Genomic DNA, 20278 nt, shown 5'->3' with positions numbered 1-20278 from the left:
ACACCAAGTGTAAAATCTCCGCCGGCTCGCAAGCCACCAGCAGTTCTCGCAGTCTTGCGTTTGCTCTCAAAGGCTTTAATGATCTCGGCCATGAATATATTTAAGACCTTTTAGTTGCCGATTGCTGCTCAAGTGGCACGCCGCGATTGAATGCTCAAACTGTTACAGTGGCTTCAATGTTTTTCTCATCAGGTTGTCACGGTGATGAGGTTTCATTTTGCCGGCAACTGAAGAAGGTTCACGTCAAGGAGCGACATCGCTTCGCAATTTGCTTTGGTGTCGCCGCAAAGCGGTCGTGAACACGCGATTACCGACTTGTGTGATGAGGAGGCGCGCTTGCGGTCTTGTTAGCGGAACGTCACAACACAGGCAGACAAAATGTGCGTTTACTCCAACAACGTAAAGCAGTTGGAACCAATATCGTCTAACAAAGTCCCCGGACACAATAATGTACCCTTATTAATCTTGTAAAGGAATTTCTCATGACACTTCTCATACTTTCTGTAATGACTACTTTGTACTTAATTCAAGTTAGATGGCTAAAATAAACATATTTAGGAAATGTACACTATAATATTTTGTTTTAATAAAATCCCTCCATCGTCTTATCTTACAATGGGGTACAACTTCGGCTTTTACACATCAGCGCCGTTTCCGGCCGCGTCCCAACACGCGCCCCCCAACCGCCGATGAGCGGGAGCGCGTCTCTGCTATCTGAAATGCTTCCGGCACCGAGACGGACGCGACACACTCGCAGCCGAGGGACACAAAGGCGGTAGCGCAAGTACTGGGACGCGGCCCACACGTCTCAAACCGGAAACGGAAACAAACTTGATGGGTGAAAACCCCCAAGTCGGAAGTCCCGCCTCCTCCGTGGCATATAGTCCATTCGATCCCGTTTTAATTTTGCTAATAATTTAATTATATTAACCAATATTTAATCAACAAAACAGTTTAAATAAATGACACTATTTGCAAGAAGTAAGCTAACAAAACACCGTATTTGAATCAAATAAAAATCAATTGATATAATTTTGAAGTCAGATGCGGAAGTAAAACACGGAAGCACCTGTTGGCGGCGTTTCATTTAAATACCTGGCGCTTTTCGAGCGGACGGAGCTTGTTTCCCTCCCAAAACAACGCTCAACAAACATGGCCGCCTTCCTTCAACAAGCCAACTTCGAACTTAAAGTATTTTAATTAATGGATGTCAGTGTGTTGGGAGATGTATTTGTTTAAAAAGCCGAACATTCTGGTCACGTCCTAACATGAAACGGACTGAAGATTACGAGGCGAAGCAACAACAAAATGGGAAAGTGAACGCAGCACTGGGTATGTATTTATTATTATTTATTTATTTATTTATTAACAATATTTGACACGTTTCTTATTTATTTTATTGTGGTTGCCTGCAACTCAACAAGCCAAAACAAACGCCGGACATCTGACTCAAGGAGTCGTGTTGATGTAGTTTTATGTTTTGTCCACTAGATGGTGTTTGAATTCAGTTTGTGTTCTTCAGAAGTTTCTTACAAAATGTCCGTTTACGCGTCACCTTTTTTGCCTGTAACATCACTCCGACGTTTTCTAGGCACAAGGCAGCCTGTAGAAGAAAAATAATAACAAATATAGAATGCAATAACAAACAATAGACTGGTCGCCAGACCCCCCCAAAAAAGACGAGCAATGGCTGGATGGACTGGTTGCTCAATTTCAGGGCATGAATCGACACACAGCGGACTTGTCTCCTGTCAGTGTTGAAATATGAGAGTCGGAGTGACGCTGAATTTGAAATGTAGCATTTGTTTGGATTAACAGCATTTTTGTCACAGAGGAAGCATTTCAAAGTGTGAAAATGAAGCGCCCCCCCCTCAGGAGGCTTCAGTGGCCTTGGCGGTCCTCACGCTCCCGAGCTCCACCTGGACGGTGGACTGGGACGTGGACGGTTCGCCGTCCTCCAGCCGGTAACAACGCAATCTCTGCGGCACGCCGGCCGGGAGCGCCTTCCTGAAGGCGGAACTGGAGAAGATGTCGAGGACGGGGTCAAAGGCCGAGTCGAGGCCCGAGGACGCGATGGTGAGCTGCGTGAGTGCGTAGAAGAGGCGCAGTCCTGCGGCCGCAGCGAGCGGCTCGGCCGCAGAACCAGCGTGGTGACGGCGGTGGACAGGAAGCACAGCAGGAAGATGGCCACGATGATGGCGCACATGCGCGCGCGGCCTTGCGCGCCTTGGCGGGGTTTCCCATCCGCCGCCGCCGCCGCCGCCGCTTCAGCGAGCGGGAAATCCGCACCGAGCGGAAGGCCGGCAGCGCAAACACCGTCAGGACGCGGTGCATCGCCACCAAAGTCAGGATGTCCGTACGCAGAAGACCGCGCAGCGTTTAGTTCCGTGATGCTCAAACTTTTCACATCAAAAATTCAAATTGTACTTCCTTATTGGACCATACAGTGAACCACAAGGTGTGTGCGTGTGTGTCAGAATGCAGACGACTGCATTCTGAGTGGATTTGCTTGTGTGTGCGCGTGTGCGTGTGTGTGTGTGTGTGTGAGGGGGCAGGTATCAGCTGGGATTAGTGTGTGTGTGTGTGTGTGTGTGTGTGTGTGTGTGTGTGTGTGTGTGTGTGTGTGTGTGTGTGTGTGTGTGTGTGTGTGTGTGTGTGTCCCCATCTCGGCGTATTTCTGTCCCACACACACGCGCGCACACACACACAGCAGCCTTGTCTCGTCATGGTTTTCCCCGGAGACAAGCGTCGTTTTGTCACGGCGCGGTGCGGCCAGCATGCGTGTGCTCGTGTGTGCGTGTGATTGGCTGTTTGTCCTGTGGCTGACGTTGCGCAATGTCATTTCTTCCGCAGGAAGCCGAGCACTTGATTGGACTGTCGCCGCTCGACCGCTAAGCTCGTCTCCTGCGTCCTGGCTTCCCTGGAGGAGGTAAAGTGCTTTTGTTGTTGTTGTTGTTGTCCAACTGGTTGTTGACGGGCTCGTGCGTCCACACGCCGCCGCCGCCGGCCCTTTAAGAGAATCATCACAACACGGAAGGAAACGCTTCCCGTGCACGTTTGACTTATTGTTGTTATTCATTCTTATTCAAATAGATAAGAATCATATTTCAACTCTTGATGTATTTAAAAAACAAACAAATGTGTTTTTGTGTTTTAGCTCTGTAAAGTCTAAATGGTTAAATAATAGACATAACGTTCAAATGAATTCAATGTGAAGCCTCTTCAACTAACAACACTAAAATCAACCTGCATCTTAAAATTATTTTGTTCAGTCAGCAACTTCATTTCATGTAATTGATATCAAATCCATTTTCCCTGCTAAAAAAAGAAGTCTTTTTAGACATTACACCGATAATATAGAGGCCTTGAAAAACCTCAAGTATCTCATTTGATACGATTGACATTCTCATTTTCAATGCAAACCACAAAACAAAAAAAGTCAACATGGCGTCGACATGAATCCAATTTGTTTTGCTTGTTCAACTTGTGAAGGCCACGCAATTCGACTGACGTGCGCGCGTGACGTTCATGACGGGCGGCAGGTGATCCGGCAGATTAGCAGGAATTAAGCGATCACTTTAATTGCCGCCTTCCACTGGACCGCCCGACCGACGACCGACGGCCGACCGACCGACGACGACCGACGACGACCGACGACGACCGACGACCTACTTGGAGCGTCTGTGCAGGATGAATTCAATTCTTCAATGATTGCAAACTTGTTGGCTTTTTTTTAAAGTGGGCAAAAGGGACAAAATAAATACCCCAAAATCAGGTGGGAGGAAAAAAGTGGAAGGTTTGAGGGATGTGATTATTTGATTTGACGTATTTATTTTTGGGTCTTTATTTGGTGCGCGTTCAGGACCGTCATGGGCCCGCACGGCAGCGGCCGAACCGTCCACCGGCTGCAGTTCAGCCATTGCAAGCGAGGACTTGGTGGGTCTGCGCGCGCCTTCCCAGCATGCTTCGCTTCCCTGCGTTGTTTACGTGCTGCTGATTTTGTGCGCGCAGGTGTGAAGGTCATCGGCGGCGCCAAAGAAATGACCGGCGAAGACTTTGGCATCTTCGTCAAGAGAGTCGTGGCCGGCGGATTGGCTGCAACTGACGGTCGGCGTTTATTTGACGCCTTTTGTTCACGCTTTACAAAACAACAAATTGTGGGGACGATTGCTTTGCAGTTTCTGCATTTTCTTTAGTTTTTTTGAAGAATTTGGGTTATTTTTCCAACCATGCATTTCAATTCAACAAACTAAAAGCAGATTTTCACTCTTGGCGGGTGGTTCAAATTTGGAGAGCAGTTGTTTCAGTCTTGCAAGGGACCTTTTGGCTTTGTTGTTTGTAATCTCGGATGTGGGAGGGGCTAAGCGACCATCTTGGATTCTTGAAGTTTTACATGAAAAGGATTTTTTTCTTACCGATCATGAAAAGTCTTGATTTCTCTTAAGAACTTTTTGTATATTTTGCCTTGAAAAAAAAAACATGAAATGAAATTGATGTATTTTTCAATTCATGTTGTTTTGTTTGATCTCGCTCTTGTTGCGTGTGTGCGTGCGTGTCGCAGGTCGGCTTAAGTCAGGTGACCTGATTGTGGACGTGAACAACATCCGCCTGAGGGGCGTCACCAATGACAGGTGATGACTTTTGTCACGCGCACGCGCACGCACACACACAGGTGGCAGCTGTCACAAGCGTGTGATGCAACGCGCGCGTCAACATTTCATCTTGCTGCGATGACATTCAGGTGTGATCGGAATTCAGTGTGATTTCACTCAGGTGTGATTTCATATGCTTGTGATGGCTTGCGGGTGATTTTCAAAGTCTTGTTTTGTGTTATGATGCACGTTCATGATGTTTCGTCGCAGGGCGGTGGAGATCCTGAGGACGGCATCGCTGTCCAATCACATGTCTCTCCTGGTCGCCAGGGACGACGACTCCAGGTAAGCCCACCTCCATAAGCAACCGAATTTTTGACATTTTTCCCCCCCAACTGTCAGTTGTGTTCATTTGGCAGCGTTTGTCTTGGCTGCACTGCTTGTGGAGGTTATATTGTTTTATGTGGAAGTTCCTTGGCAGCAAAATGCCACACGGGGGCGCCAAAACAGCCACTTGGTGAGTTTTGCGAGGTGAGGTTAAAAAGAAATCTTGGAACACGCTGAAGCGCAAATATTCCGGGTTCACGGAAACAATCGGGTTCCATTTGCCCTCCCAGCCAGCCCACAATGACATCCACATTTTGCCCTCTTCTGACTGGTTGACAGCAAAACGGTTCGCTTTCACACATCTGCACGTCTCATCATCGGTCGCACTGGCGGCGAGTGTGAATTTTGGATGTTTTTGTCATGTTCTTTGACAAATGAAAGCACCGCCCGCCACCGTGCAAAGGCGTGCCGGCCTCCCCCGACAACAAGTGACGTCGTAGCCCTTCGTGCCAGTCGGAGGTCAGCCGTCACCGCGTCAGCGTTTATTTATTTGTCCGTTTTTTAATGGGGGCGTCAGCTGAGGTGATGCGACCGGACGTTCTGTTGTCCTGGCTATTTTCTGCATCACGCCGCCAGCATAAACGTGTCCTGACACATCGGGGACGATGACGGCGGCGTCGCCCGGCCGGCGGCCCCCGTGACTCGCACCCGCACTCGCATCTCGGGGGACTGACATCGCAACAGGACATTGAAGTACGGCGACAACACATTTGGTGTCCACAAGACAAAAGCTCGCTGGTCCGCCTGATGGCCTCAAAGCATCACATGCAAATGTTACGCTAATGCTAACCAACAGAGCAGGATGGCATCCAAGATAGATATATATATATATATATACATATATATATATATATGTATATATATATATATATATATATATATATATATATGTGTATGAAGGTTAAAAAATATATTAGAAAAAGGTTTATATATATTAAAATGCTGAACATTCTGAGGTTGATATTTCCTTCAGTCATAATGCGATGGATGTACCGCATGGATTCATGTTGTCATCTCAAGGCGGGAGTTTTCTGAGCTGATGGAGAAATACGGCTCCGGGCCCTTGGCGGCGTGCGGTCAGATTTCGCCCACTCAACGGTCTGCAGGTGAAACCTGAGCAGAACCACGACTGCGGACCTCCACATTTGAGACTCAACTCGGGATTTTGTGTCTGCGCAGGGAAGTTGGCGGACGCCGGCGCCGCCTCCTCCTCGGCCGCCGCCGCCTCCTCCTCGGCCGCCGCCGCCTCCTCGGCCGCATTGTCGGCGTCTGAGAGCCCGAAGCTGCTCAGCCCCAAAGAGGGGGTCTCGATCTACAGCCACGCGGCCACGCCCGCTTTCAGGTACGGCCACGGATAGCACAAAGAATCAGAAGAGTGGCCGATCTTCAAAAAAAATAAAAATAAATGCAGTCGTGCCTTGAGATACAAGTTGAATTCATTGGGTGACCACACTCGGATCTCAAATCAACTTTCCTCGTGAAATTCTCAAGATATTTTCACCTTTGATAGTTTTGTAATGATTTATTTTTTTTTTTTTTTCAATGCGGAAAATAACTGCAGTTTGTACTGATGCGTTAGCATCAAGCTAGCTGAGGCAACGTTGTTTGAAATACGCAACGTTTAGTTTGACAGCGAACGTCACGTTGAGGCGGCAGCAAAGGTTGCAAAGGACGCGTAAGGCCGGTGACGCCTCCCGCCACGCGAGTCGCCAGTTTGAGAGCCACCGATGCGGAACGCGACACTTGCGACGGCATCGGACCGCAAGTGTGACGTCACGTCCTTCCTTCCTGGCTCGCTTCTTTCCTCCCGCAGCGACAGCGGGATCCAGTTGATCTGCATCGCCAAGGGCGGCGGCCTGGGCCTGCTGGTCAGCGGCGGCGCCGACCGTCCCGAAGGCCCCATGGTTTTCATCCAGGACTTGCTGGCGGGAGGAGACTGCCAGAAGGTCGGCCGACACCTCGCCCGCATGCCGCGTTCGCAAACAGGCGGCAAATCTCCATATTTGTCTTGATCTTCACACAGAGCGCAATTTGTAGCCCTTTAATATATTTGCGCTGATTTATGAGACGATGCGCAAAACCTGATTTGCTCATTTCAACCTTTTATCTCATACAGGAAACTTCAAACAGCGCATGTTAGCAAACAAACAAACAAATAGCTTCATTCAACAAAGTATAAAATATATTGTAATTGATGTTTCTTGTGCACGTGCGCGTGCGCGTGTGAAGGACGGGCGGCTGCAGGTGGGAGACCAGCTGGTGTCCATCAACAAAGAATCGCTCATCGGCGTGACGTGCGAGGAGGCCAGGAACATCTTGACTCGCACCAAGCTCAGGTCTCGAAAAGAACATTTACAAGTAGAAGAAACCTCGTCATTCGCGATTCCCAAAACACTTTTTATATCATTTCAGTCCAAATGCTTTAAGCAATTGTGTGGCAATTACTACTTTCCTTTGAGCCAGGATTCTGCCGCTATCTCGGCGCAATATAGGAAGCATGCAAAACGCACGACTCGGCGAGTTTCCACCAAATAGTAGCCGAGGGTCGCTCGCACGCTAAAGACAACTAAAACGGCGTCTTCGGGAAAGACGGAGCACAAATCCAGTTTTGATGTTCTGCTTGCGGTCCAAACGGCAGACCAGATCCCACCGCGGAAGTGGCCTTCATCCGCCGCCGCACTTCCTCCAGCTCCAGCAGCGGTCCTCACAGTCCCGTCGTAGGGGGGGCCCAGGCCCCGCCCCCCGGAGCCGGGCCGCCGCCGCCCGTGGCGGTCACCAAGCTCACCTGCAGCCGCAACCCGGCCTGCCAGACGCTGCCGGCCGTCAACGTCTGCCAGGTGAGGCCCGGCAAACGGGGTCACGTGACCTCCTTTGAACCACGGGACCCCATTGGACGGTGTGTCACGTCAGAAAAACAACAACAACTTCGTCAACCGGGTCACAGTCAAAAGCATAACTTTTACCTTTCGTCTTTCAAGATGTTATTTTCGTATGAAGGTCACTGACAATGCGCCGTCCGTCCGTCCGTCTGGTGTTCCATCACTCGTTTTACATTCTGACGCAACTTTTGTCTTCGCAGGTCCATGCGAGTCCAGTCGTGAGCCAACGCGCCCCCGTTCCTCCCTTCGCTGAGCCTGATCCCAATGTGGGTACGAATCCTCATATTTCAATGAGACAATTTATTCGGCACACAATATAATGCCAGGGGACGCGTATTCATATTGTTTGCTCGAGTGTCCTGGCTACAAATAATCCAAAACCGTGACTCATACAGTCAATTATTGTATTTATTAATTTTTGCAGATGGCCGTCGTCTCAAAGTGGAGCAAGTGGAAAAGGTGATCATTTTCACAATTCCAAGTATTTGAAAGTATTTCATGCTTCAGCGCCTGCTTGATTCGAGGTGTCATAATGAAAGTGGACACTAGAGGGCAGCCTCATTTCAGCACAATACATGTGAAAACATTGCAGGATTCTACAATGTAGTATTTATCAAAAAGTTGATTGAGTCGACTTCATTAAGTTTTTGCGAATGAAAAGCCCAAATTGAACATCTTGAGAAATTGTCAATATAAAAAAGCAAGACATTTTTCAGAAATGAAAGTTTCCTCCCTCCCGCCACGTGGAAGATGTGAAATGTTCGCGCTCGCTGGTTATTTGGACATTTCAAGTCAATTGATTTGTTCGCTGGCGTTTGTGGCTTCAACCCGCCCGCGCTCGCCATGCGAACGTATTGATCGGCTTTTATGGATGTTTCTTTGCACGTGTTGAGGCTCTGGACCTGCTGGGCCTCAAACCCTGCGACGCTCGGCGCCAGGCGCTCTCGGCCCGACTGCAAACGGATCCGGCCGGGACGGTGGCCTATGCCGGTAAGAACTTGCCCAAAGCGTTCAACGCTCGCCACGTGATCGGACAACAAGGTACCGTCGTCGTCTTTTTAGTTTCTTTGCGCAATGATTCAATTTTCAGTCAAATGTTGGTGCGTGGTGTACTGAAGCCGGTCCTGTTGTTGCTATGGCAACAATGAACACTTGAATACGCGGGTCGCACTTGATTATTTTGTCAGAGAAGACGTTTGTTTGTTTGCCCGTCAGATTTGGAGATCGCGAGCCGGGAGGTGTTCAACTCGCAACCCGACGGGCCGACCGCCGCCCAGCCGGGGTCAAGGTTCACGTGTGAGGACCTGTTGAATCTGCTCGCTCGTCGCCGGGTAGGACAACAAAAAGTACCTAAAAGTCACACTTGAGTAATTGGCTTGACGGGATATTACTCGAGTAAAGTATCTGCCATTTGTACTTTACCTACGCTACATAAATACTCCATTACTAATTCCAAGTCCAGTATTCGGGACTGTGGAGACTTTTGCGCTTTGTTTCTGCTGTTGCCTTGACAACCTAAATCGACTTGGCAGCCAACGTCCGATTGGAACGACGCGGACGAGATGGATGGACCGAGGACGGAGAAGGCGGCGGCTGTGCGGGAGATCAAGAGGTTGCAGGTGAGAGCCCCGTTTTGCACACAGCGGTTGTTCCTTTTTTGGTCTGCTGGTGGCGCTGGAGGCGCGCACAGGCTGACTTCCTGTTTGGCGTGGGTGTCGTCTCGTGTTCAGGGTCAGCTGCTGGAGTCGCAGCGGGTTCGGCGGCAGATGGAGGAAGAGCTGGACCGAGTCAGACAGGTTGGACGCAACACGCATGACATCATCAAAGAAGAATTCAACAAAACCGCTCATCGACAACGAATCCATAATCATCGGTTACTCATTGTTGAATTTCAAAATGTCCGAATCCTCAGAACATCAACAGTTTTGTCGTCCCCCATGAAAACACATTGTCTGGCGAACCGCCATGTCTCCTTGGCGGCCATGTTGGCAGGGGCAACTTTCGCTTCCAAGGCAATGCCTGGACATGGAAAAATCTTGCTCTTTCCTCAAACAATTTTGTGGAGGTTTTTGTCAATATCTACCATTTGGGGGGGGGGGGGGGGAGAGACCCCCCCAAAAATGTTTTGATCCATGAAAGCTACTCTCAGTGTCCTCATAGTGATGGCCCGGCGACATCGGCATCCGATTTATAGCGCAACGTACCGCATCCTTGAGCTTTTTGCTTTCTTGCCGTCTACACGAATGGAATTGGCTGACGACGTTGACCTTTAAACTCAAAGCGGGTCGTGTTGATGTCGTGAACGATGCTTGATGCGCTTGCAAATTGGAGCTCTTTTGTGAAATGTGAGCGACCGGGACTGCTGCGGTGCCTAAAGCGCCGCAACAGAGAAGCTAACTAGCATTAGCATTGAGTTAGGCGGGCCTTTCTTTAGACTGTTGTTTGTTTACCTTTTAGCGTTTAACGTGTTGTTGTCGAAATTGTATTTAATTTGACTGTAAACGTGAAACAAGCGTGATACAGATTCACGTCGCTCTTTTGTTCCCTCTTTTGTGTGACACGACGAAGCATTTTGATGCTTCGTCGATCACCGAAGCATCCCGGTGCGTTCAGGGACCTCGTGTATTTGTGCATGTCGTGCTGCCATGCGGCGCTGCTGCATGCAGATGCGGCAGCAGAAGTTGTTTCCTGGATGCGCCGTCCCGATGCATTCACTGGACTTGCAGCGCGTGGGAGAGCGCGTGTGGGCCGCCGCTGTTGAAAATAGCTCGGCAGGTGCGTGTGGGCTCACCTCCGCTCTTCAGCGGCACTTTTGCTTCTTTTTTACCTTTTGAAGCAGCCAAAGTGGTCGCGGCTCGCTGGCGTGGGAGGAATGTGCAGCTTTCCTTCAAAGGGGGGGGGGGCAGGGGGGGGGGGGCTCGCTTCCTGCTTCCTGCTTCTTTTGTTTGTTTGTTGTGAATCAAGCTGAAGCTCGTCCCGCTCGCATTGCTGAAACCGAACCATTTGCAACACAAAAACACGCTTGGGTTGTTTGGTTGAAAAATTATTATTTTTTTCATCTTCAAGGATTATTTGCATAGCAGAGAAGTCGTGGGAAATCCTGGAAATATAAAGTTCAGATGATGTTTTTCATTATTGCAGGAAGGCAAAAAAAATAGGAAGAAAAGTTGCAAAATCTAAAGCAGGACAAAGTGAAGGAAGGAAGCGAAGAAGAAAAAGTCCGTTGAGTGAGGAAGGTTGGAAGGCAGAAAAGGAGACGGGAGGGAAGGAAAGAGGATCTCAAGGAAGGAAGCCATGAGCGAGGTCAGGTGGGAAGGAAGGAAAAAAAGGAAGGAAGGGAGGGAGGGAGGGAGGAGGTGCCAAAAGTGAGCCAGACAAGAAGGTGAGCGACGACAAGTGATGTGCGTTGTCATGGCAACGGCAATCTCAGACGCGTTGGCCTCACCGTTGCCATGTCAACGCCGCACACTCGCTGTTCGCTTTTTTGGGGTGTTTTGCTCCTGTTTATGTGGTTGCCCCCCCCCCCCCCCCACATGCCCCCCCACCTCCCAGCCCACAGCTGGAGACGAGACCACTTCCTGCTGCGATCCATTACTTACTCAACCAGATGCACAAACTTCCTTCCCACGTTTGATCCGTCAACATCCACACGGGTTGAAAAGGACAATTTGATGGCCACCAGGTCGTCGGCGTCGCACCATCGTTACGTGAAAGGACGTCCGCCAAGCCGCATGGCGACCGTTCAGACGGCTCACCTTGCGTCCAGGTACTTTTTGGACATGAAGAAGCGCGGTGGGGCGTTCAGGTGCTTCCTTCAAAATGGAGCCCTCATTTTACAGCAGGCAGCTCATGGTCGCAAGACGACAAGATGGCGCGCATCCAAAGTCGGAAATCACGCTATCGGCGCGCTACTCGTTCATATTCGCCGATGCCGCTGTTTTAATGCGGTATCGGGCTCTCTCCCGACACCCGATACCGCATTGGTATCGGAACAGCACCGTGTCAACGGTCTTCCTGCTTTAAGTGTGCCAGGTGTGTGCGCGCTTATGTAACTTGTAATGACATTACTTGTAATCCCTTCCCAAGTATCGTCTTCCCGTCGTCCAGCGTGGACACACATTGTGTGTGCGTGTGTGTGCGGGTTTATATGACATCACAGGGACCGTTTTCTGGGTTAGGGTTAGGGTTACCGTTTTCTGGGCGTTTACTATCATTGTGGGGTCCGCGTGGCGACATTTTGGTGTCCGAAGCTCTTTTTAAGGATCAGAATGTGGTTTTAGAGTTTCGGTTTGAATTGGGTTTTGGTTGCGGTTGGGGGGAGGAAGTGCGTTATGTACGTGCGTGCGTGCGTGTGCGTCCGGACGTTTTGGCCTTGAAATGAAAACGGCAACCCGTGAGTGACTTGTTATCAAAAGAAAGCGTTTTTGCACATTGAAGAGGAAAATCCATGCATTTGAATGAACGCAAATTGAATTGCTGGTAATTGTAAAAAAAAGAAGAAAAAGAAGAAGATCTTAAATAAGTGCAGGTTTTGTTTTTTGTACCCTAAAATATTCAATCAATTTATTTTCATTTACCTTTCAAATGAATACGGTTGCTTGTTTATAATACAAATCAAAACATCCAAACGAATTCTTTTAAAAAACGTTTTTTTCTCGAACCTCACTCCAACAAGCGCGCGTCATTCGTCAGTTTGTAGAAATCAGCAGTCGGCCTTCAGCACAAAATGTGTTGTTGTTGTTTCGGGCGAGTGTTTGCAAATGTCAGGCAGGCCCTGAACGCGTCACGAGCGCCACTTCCTCCCCGGCAGGAAGCCAAGGCGGACGGCGAGGAGACGCGGGCGCGCGCGGAGATGGCCGAGGAGGCGCGCAAGCAAGCCCGCGGGATGGAGATGGACTACGAGGAGGTGGTCCGACTCCTGGAGGCCGAGATCGCCGAGCTCAAGGCTCGGACGGACAAGCGGACCCTTCGTCCTCCTCTTCCTCTTCTGGACAACCAGGTAGGAGGACGCGCGGGTTGATGCCATTGACCAAAAGGAAAGGAAAGAAAAATGGCTGATGTCATCAAGTGACGACAAATTTGAAAAGCGCTGGCGCTGCTCATCTACTTGAAGTTCTGTGCGGCAGATTTGAATTCCCACATTCACGGATCCACTGGAAAACTCCATATTTGCTCTTTTTGTGCTCAAACGTAGTGCTTTGCCGCCGTCTTTTAGCTTAACGATGCCAAGGAACTGTCATATGTGGACGTGTTTCCGCTTCATTCAGATAAAAGTAGTACTTGGCCGCCAACTTGTTGTCAAGTGAGTTGAGGATCTTCATTTTGACTAAATGCTTTGCTGCCATCTTGTGGCATCTGCAGGCAATTGTTTGTGGGCGTCAATCATGTCCAGAGTTTCCGCGTCTGCGTCAGGGCTCAGATTGTTTGAGAAGGCCGAAATCTGATTGGACAAACAAATGAAGACGTGAGCTTGTAAAAGAAGAGACGCTGTCGAGCCTTCAATGGACGCCGGTTTTGCTTTTGTTTGTTTTTTACGCGGCAGGAGGACCGCGAGCAGCTGAAGAAGAAAGCGGCCATGTTGGAATGTCAGCTGAGAAAAAGCCACGCCGTCAAGAACGCGCTGGAGACGGCCACTGCAAAATTGCTGACTTTTGCGCAGGTGGCAACCGGCAAGATGGCCGCTGGTTGGATTCCGCGGCAAGATGGCCGCTGGTTGGATTCCGTCCCCCTTCAACTGGTTTTGTTTTCTCCTCAGGACGTTGAAGAGTTTCTGCTCGAAGGACTCGGACACGGCGACACCTTCAGGTAACACCTTGAAATGCGTCCTTTTCCTTTCCCCGCTTTGACCCACTTGAGCCCGCCCGGGCGGGCCCTTCGCCTCCGTAAGCCGCTTGGCGCTAATGGCCGCCCGCTGCCGGTGAGCCTCGTTACCCAACGTCTGCGCCGCAGTGGGGGGGGGCAGCAGGTGGTACGACTGGCAAGGCTCTCGCGCGCTTCGCAACAACGCTAACCTTTACGACTCGTCATTTTGGCCGCCGCTTATTTTAGCACTTTGACATTTTCACCAGCATTTGTTTGCTTTTATGATCCACATTGAATTGTTAATCAATATTATTTTATTAGCGAGCCTTGCTTTGACTCGGCTTTCGTCGTCAGCTGCGTTTCTTTTTCACGAGCATTTGTTGACTGCTCGCTCGCAAATGTTCAGCAAATAAAGCGGCCATTGATCGTTCAGCCGTCAAATCGGCTGCCTCGGGTTCCGTCCCTCCCGTCTCGATCGTCCTTCCTTCGATGCTAAGCTCTCTCCTTTGTTCCGCTTTGCCGGATGTTCATTCTGCTGCCAGCGTGCGTCCTGCGCGACGTGGCGCTCGCTCTTTGTGTCTTTGATTCTTGTGTAAGTCCACTTCACTCAATCGGGTCAGTCGGTCGCGCTGTTAAGCCACGTTGTGTGTGCGTGTGTTTTTCAGCGTGTCTCTCATGTTTCATAACCGCCGTGCCCCCCATCCTCCCGGGCTGCCCCCCCCCCCCGCCCCCTCTTGTCCTCACCTGTTGTTACGCGTTTGTAGGCCACCTGCTGACCAAGAAGAAAAACAACAGAAGATGCGTTCATACCAACTTATTATTGTTGCGCTCAAACGTGAAAACCATCACGACGTCTTTCTGTCACGGCACAAATCATGTCTGAAATGACGCCATTTTGTGTGGCTTTCATTTTGAATTGCAACTTTGCTGCGTAAAAGACGTTCCGAGTCGTTGACGTGAACGCGCAATTGTTGTTGTTGTGCAGTCGCGAGGACGTCCCTCAGGACGGACCCTCGCCACACAAGAAGACGGCGGCGGCGGCGCTGGCGAAGGAAGCGCACGAGCTGAGCGCCAGCGTCAGGACGCTCCTGGAAGTGGACAGTAAGTCACACTTGAACATTTCCTTTTTGCGTGTTGACGCTTGAAAACGGGCATTTTCAAGCCTTGCGTTTTCAGCGAAACGGAAAACGCCACAAAGACGCAAGTAAGCTAAGTTAGCATCACATCCGCTAGCTGGCCAAACATCCGCTCGGCTTCCTGTCACTCAATGGCAGCAACGGTAGGAAAGTAGTACATAGAAAAGCGACTTCATTTGTTGCTCTTGCGTTACAAAATCAACTTTACAATTGGCTCATGAATTTCTTTTCACAAGTTTGTATTTATTGGCAAGCATTTTTTTGAGAAACAAATAAACAATAAATGACCAATTTACGCGATTAGCAAATTGATCATTTATTGAGATGAAATCTTTTTCTCCAGGATTTCTTATCCAATCTGTCTTTTCAGTAATGTTTGAAATGTTGACAAATGTTTCTTAACAAACGTCTTTCGGATGAAAACGGCCTCATTTGTAGACTTGCGTCTTTGAGCAAATCGCGTCTTAACTCGCTTTTATTCGTCAAGGAATCATTTGATGAACATGAATGTGTCTGTCCGCAAATAAGTCGTTGGCTGTGAGCGAATTGTTACAAAACTCAGACGGACGCCAATGTTGTCAAAAGCAACACAAAAAGTGGCGTCAATGCGAAACTCGGGTTCGACTCAACGAGATTGGACGGCGTGCTGGATGGACGGCGTGAACGTTTCTGTGACTTCCTCCCTCTTTGTGGAGCTCCCGCCCGCACGCCTGCGCCCCCTAGTGGACGGCCGCTCGTGTTGCGAGTGACGTCTGTCCTCCATGTTTCAGCGGCGACCTTCTCGCAGCCCCGCGGAGCGTCTGGGCCGCATTTGCCGCCATCTTCTCGCTAGACGTCAGGTGCGCTCTTGCCACCCGCGCCACAACGAAACTCCATCGTGGCGTCTTTCGAACCACAACAACAGTCAAGCAGCCAGCAATGATATCATTTGCGAGAACGTAAAGGAAGCGTTTCAGCTCCTATTTGGCAAGCCCTCACTTGCTGGACATTGTGCTGCTCCTTCTTCTGTGGCCACTAGGGGGCACATAGGCAAAGAAGGCGCTCACAGCTAAACCAAATCGATTGGAGGATTATTATATTTGTATTTTTTGGCTATTATTGTTGTCAGCCGTTTGTCTTCCAATGTCCGTTTTGAAAGATTGACATCGACATGAACGCGACGATGAGTCGCATTTCCAAATGAAAGGATTCGCTGTTATCGGGCAACGTTCCAAATCTTCCATTTTATTCTTGGTGTTTTAGTTTCATTGAGCTTATTTTGAATCCGTGCGTTGTTCAAATAAATCAATATTGAATTTATGGCAAAATGCGAACTTGACCATTTTGCGTGCTGCTGCGTTCGCCATGGATAGCGCGAGCACAAAATGGCCGCCACGAAGCAAGGCCTTGTTCGTAAACACGATTGTTTGTAAAGTCGGCTTCCGATCGATACGGTTGCCGAGGCCCCGCAGCCGCAACACACACACACACACACACAAACACACACACACACACACACACACACACACACACACACACACACACACACGCACACACACACACACAAAGAAGTGTTTGGTAACAGGGCAAAATGATGATGATGATGATGATGATGATGGCCAGATGTCATAGAAAGACACGTAGAAGGAAAGTAGGTCATTTGGATGCAGCAGCGTTTTCCCTCCATCTGCTTTTCATCACGTCGCCTGTTGCTAGGATACCGAAAGCCTCACGAACGCACGCGCGCGCGCACGAACGCACGCGCTTGTAAAGATACGTGGAGGAGACATTTTTTATTTTTCTACAAGAAGCTGCTGTCAGCATTGAAGCTTGTTTGTGTTTGTCGAGTCTAAAATTGTCAATAAAGTTTGTCTTGTCTGACGTCTTCTGACCACTTGCTTGACTTTTCGACACTTTTACTTCCTTTTACTTTTTCAAATCTATTGGTGAGTTTTTGGTTGCTTTTTTTAGTCTGACATTTGTTTTCTTTTTTAGCATTTGGTGACAATTTGTGTCACATTTGGGGGACATTTTGTGTTTTTGCCACTTTTCATTTTTGTTGAAAGTTTTTTCCATGAAACTTTTGTCACTTTGACTTTTTGCCCTTTTTTTGAGGTCTGTTTTTGTTTTTGTGTCATTTTGTAGTATTTTGTGCAGTGTCTCTTTGTGAAAGAAAGTGTGTTGTTTTTTTGTCTTCATTTTATTTGCTTTTGTGGCTTTTTTGTTTTGTATTTTCTGTTGTTCCATTTTTGTTGTTTTCCTTTGTCTTCGTTTTTTTCAGTGTTCATTTTCTTCCATTTTTTAATCTTCTTATATTGTTCGTTTTTTTTTTGCAGTAGGTTTTTGATTCCTTTCAAATGAGGCCGTTGTGAAAGTGATTTTGTGAACTTGCCAATGTTTGCCTTCTCTGACATCTGACTGACATTTTTTTGTTTTGTTTTGATTTAACTTTTTGGAGTCCCGTTTTGTTTTATTTTGCTTTTCTGAAGCTTTCCTTTGACTGTTTTGTCTTTTTGGAGTTTTAGTCTGATGTTTTTTTTTGTTTGTTTTTACATGAAGTCTCCTACCGTTCTTGTCTTTCTGCTTCTTTTTTTTATGTATTTTTTGCTTCAGTTTGTCTTCTTGTTGTCTTTGATGTCTTTTATGTGAGATGTCGATCACGTGTCTCCTTATGTGCCGGTGTCCCACTTTCTATTGTGGAGCTCACAAAAGAGCTTCATCATCTTCCTCCTCATCACCTTTGCGTGTACTCGAGGGGACAAGCGGGTGCGGGTGCGGGGCGGGCGGGGCGCTTTCCACTTCCAGAGAAAAACACTTTTTTTCCCTCTTTTTTTTGTGCTCATGCGACACCAGCACAAAACAAAAGACGACAGGCGCGCGTTGACACGAGCAAATGAGGTCACAAGCGTTTGCAATAACGACGACACGTTGACCTCGCAGCTCATGACATGCATGTTGTAAATAAAAAGTTCATGAGCTGATGACTTCATTTTTGGGGAGTGTTTTTTGAATTATTTTGCTTTTTTAGATATTTGTTGCCATTTTTCACAACTTTTTCAAATGTCTTTGTTTTGTTTTTCTTTTGCCATTTTGGTGCATTTTGTTAGCAACAGTGATAAGGTAAGTGAATGTTTGTGACAGGCTGCTTTCTTTAGTTTTTTTAAGCACGTGTGTCAAGGGTTCCAGTTAGGAGCCCTGAGGCACTCCTTTTTCAATAGAATCTATTCACGGTCAAGCGTTGTTGGCATTATCTCCAGGACACCGGTTGGTTGATAGGTTGTGTGTGCGTGTTTGCGTGTGTGCGTGGGTCAGCTCTTCCTTACGGCTGGGAGGAGGCGTACACGGAGCACGGCGTCAAGTACTTCATCAAGTACGTAGTCTGCGCTCGTCCGTCGCTGCCAAGTGGAGTTTTTTCTAATGTTGTCGTTACCGTGGCAACCTTTGTTCCTCTTTTTTGTCAGCCATGTAACGCAAACCACCTCGTGGAGCTCGCCGCTGGCCGTCGCCATGACGACGACATCATCATCATCATCGCAGGCCGCAAACGGGGACCGGGAGATGAAAATGTAGGAGGAGCTTCTTGTTGCTATGGAAACTAATTGCGTGAGTACAAGTACTAATTGAGAGGAAACCTTGGTGATTGTTCTTTTTTGCTCCTTTACATCATTTTCTCTTACATGTTTTGTTTTTATGTTTGTCATTCATTTTTGTATTCATTCTTTGTGACATTTTCTTGTTACTTTATTAAAAAATATTTATTGGGATTTAAAAAAAATATTTTTTATCGTGTTTGTGACTTTTTGTTCCCTTTCTGTTTTTTTGTTTGTTTTATTTATCTTTTTGTGGCATTTTTTTAGTCTTTGTTACATATTTTGTTTTCTGTTGAATTTTGTTTTACCTTTTTTTTTTGTCTGTTTTTCTTGCTAGTCTTGGTGTTAAATTGATCTTTTTGTTCATTTTTTTTTCCTAGAAGAAGAAGATGGGGGTGTTTGTTGTTGCTATGGAAACTCTCCTGCCCTGTAAGTATGTTTCGAAACGAACCGTAAAACACAACAACAAGCTGGACTATTAAAAGGAAGCGAGCCAATCAGAAGGCTGAAGAAAGTATGGAGTGGAAAAGACACTTTCATGACCCGAACACACATTTATTCCCCAAAAATCTTTCCTGTGGTAATCTTGATGCTCATTATTTACAATAGAACACAAACACACACGCTGTTGTTATGTCATACAGACAAATCAATGTGTGTGCGTGAAACTGATTTGTGCCCAACCCCCCCCCCCCCCCCCCCACAAAATAACTGAATAAAAGACTCCAGTAATCTGATTACTTGACTACACGCGGACGGTACGGGGTCAAGCGGTGTGCGCGTGCGCGCGTGCGTGCGTGCGTGAGACGGCAGCAGCTGGAAGGCCGAGAATATCCCGTTCAAATACGCGACAGCAACCTTGACGCAAATATTGGACCACGCCAATGAGACGCCATTTTGTTTGGGGGACGGCAGTTTGTGCGCTAAATGCTAAAATGATGCTAACGTGATTGTAGAGAGGAGTTGGAGTGGGCGGCAGCGGTGACGTAACACGGGAATAATCCATAATAATCCAAATCAAATGAAGCCACAGCAAAGAAAACGCAAACAAATTTCAATGTCGACGTATGAAACAAATTAAGTTCCATCAAATAAATGCTTGCAAATGAACCAATTAAACGACATGAAAATAAAACGAACACAGATGCAGATACAATTAAATATAACGTTGCAGATAAATGACGACACAAATACTAAATGATATGACGTCCAAATCAATAGCATGAGACGAAACGACATCCGGACCAAACGAGAGCACACCAGCACAAGCGCTGTCGCCATTTGCTTTTGTCTTTGGTTCTCCTGTCGGCCGGTTGCCACGGAAACCCATCAGGTTGTCCTCGCGGCCCACTAGGGGGCGCCCTGCATTGGATGGGCCCGGGCCCCGAGGCGTTTGTCCCTCTCGTTTGTCCCGCTTACTCGCCGCCCTACTTTTTCCGTCCCCGTCCTGGCAAAGGTCAAAACAAAATGGCCCTAGCGACCGTTGTCAGGGAGACTTGGTGACGGTCGCCGGTCGCCGGTGTGACGTCAGCTCAACCTCACATTGGGGACGCTGTACAATTTGTATTAATTGATCAACTTCAATGTATCTACTTGCGCACGTGCGTGTGCATGTTGTAGACATTGACATACGTATGTTTCAAATGCACACGCACGTATTGTGATTTCAGGAAAAATACACGAGACGTACGTTAGCAAATTTGCTCATCAAGGTTACGTCATCTGATCATGTTTTAATATGCAAGATTTCTTGTGCTCAAAACTTTCTTGACTTGTGGTCTTGCTTCCTCGTTTCCTCCCTCCTTCTCTTCTCTCACTTCCTTCCCTTCATTTGTTTTGTTGGCGGTGTGGAGCACATGAGCTTCAAGCTGTCATGGCTGGGTTGGGGGGGGGGGGGGTTGCGGGGGGGGGCA

At 48.1% G+C, this 20278-nt stretch overlaps 1 protein-coding gene across 1 annotated transcript; it reads left to right on the top strand.

Annotated features, from left to right (window-relative positions):
* Positions 1–615: 615 nt before the first annotated feature.
* Positions 616–20237, top strand: stxbp4 (syntaxin binding protein 4). Its single transcript, XM_086065160.1, has 24 exons — positions 616–620; positions 1862–2076; positions 2854–2929; positions 3863–3936; positions 4012–4107; positions 4562–4631; positions 4863–4937; positions 6000–6085; positions 6159–6321; positions 6793–6925; positions 7209–7315; positions 7618–7816; positions 8059–8128; positions 8283–8317; positions 8752–8848; positions 9074–9189; positions 9391–9477; positions 9589–9654; positions 12669–12857; positions 13401–13517; positions 13614–13663; positions 14646–14761; positions 18088–18378; positions 18746–20237. The coding sequence occupies exons 1-23, from the start codon at positions 616–618 to the stop codon at positions 18372–18374; spliced, it is 2529 nt and encodes an 842-aa protein (XP_085921286.1). The 3' UTR covers positions 18375–18378; positions 18746–20237.
* The last annotated feature ends 41 nt before the right edge of the window (positions 20238–20278 follow it).

The sequence above is a fragment of the Leptonotus elevatus genome, chromosome 20 (genome assembly GCF_054856555.1).
Source record: "Leptonotus elevatus isolate MCC_2025b chromosome 20, RoL_Lele_1.0, whole genome shotgun sequence".
Lineage (NCBI taxonomy): Eukaryota > Metazoa > Chordata > Actinopteri > Syngnathiformes > Syngnathidae > Leptonotus > Leptonotus elevatus.
This window is presented reverse-complemented; position numbering and strand designations above follow the sequence as displayed.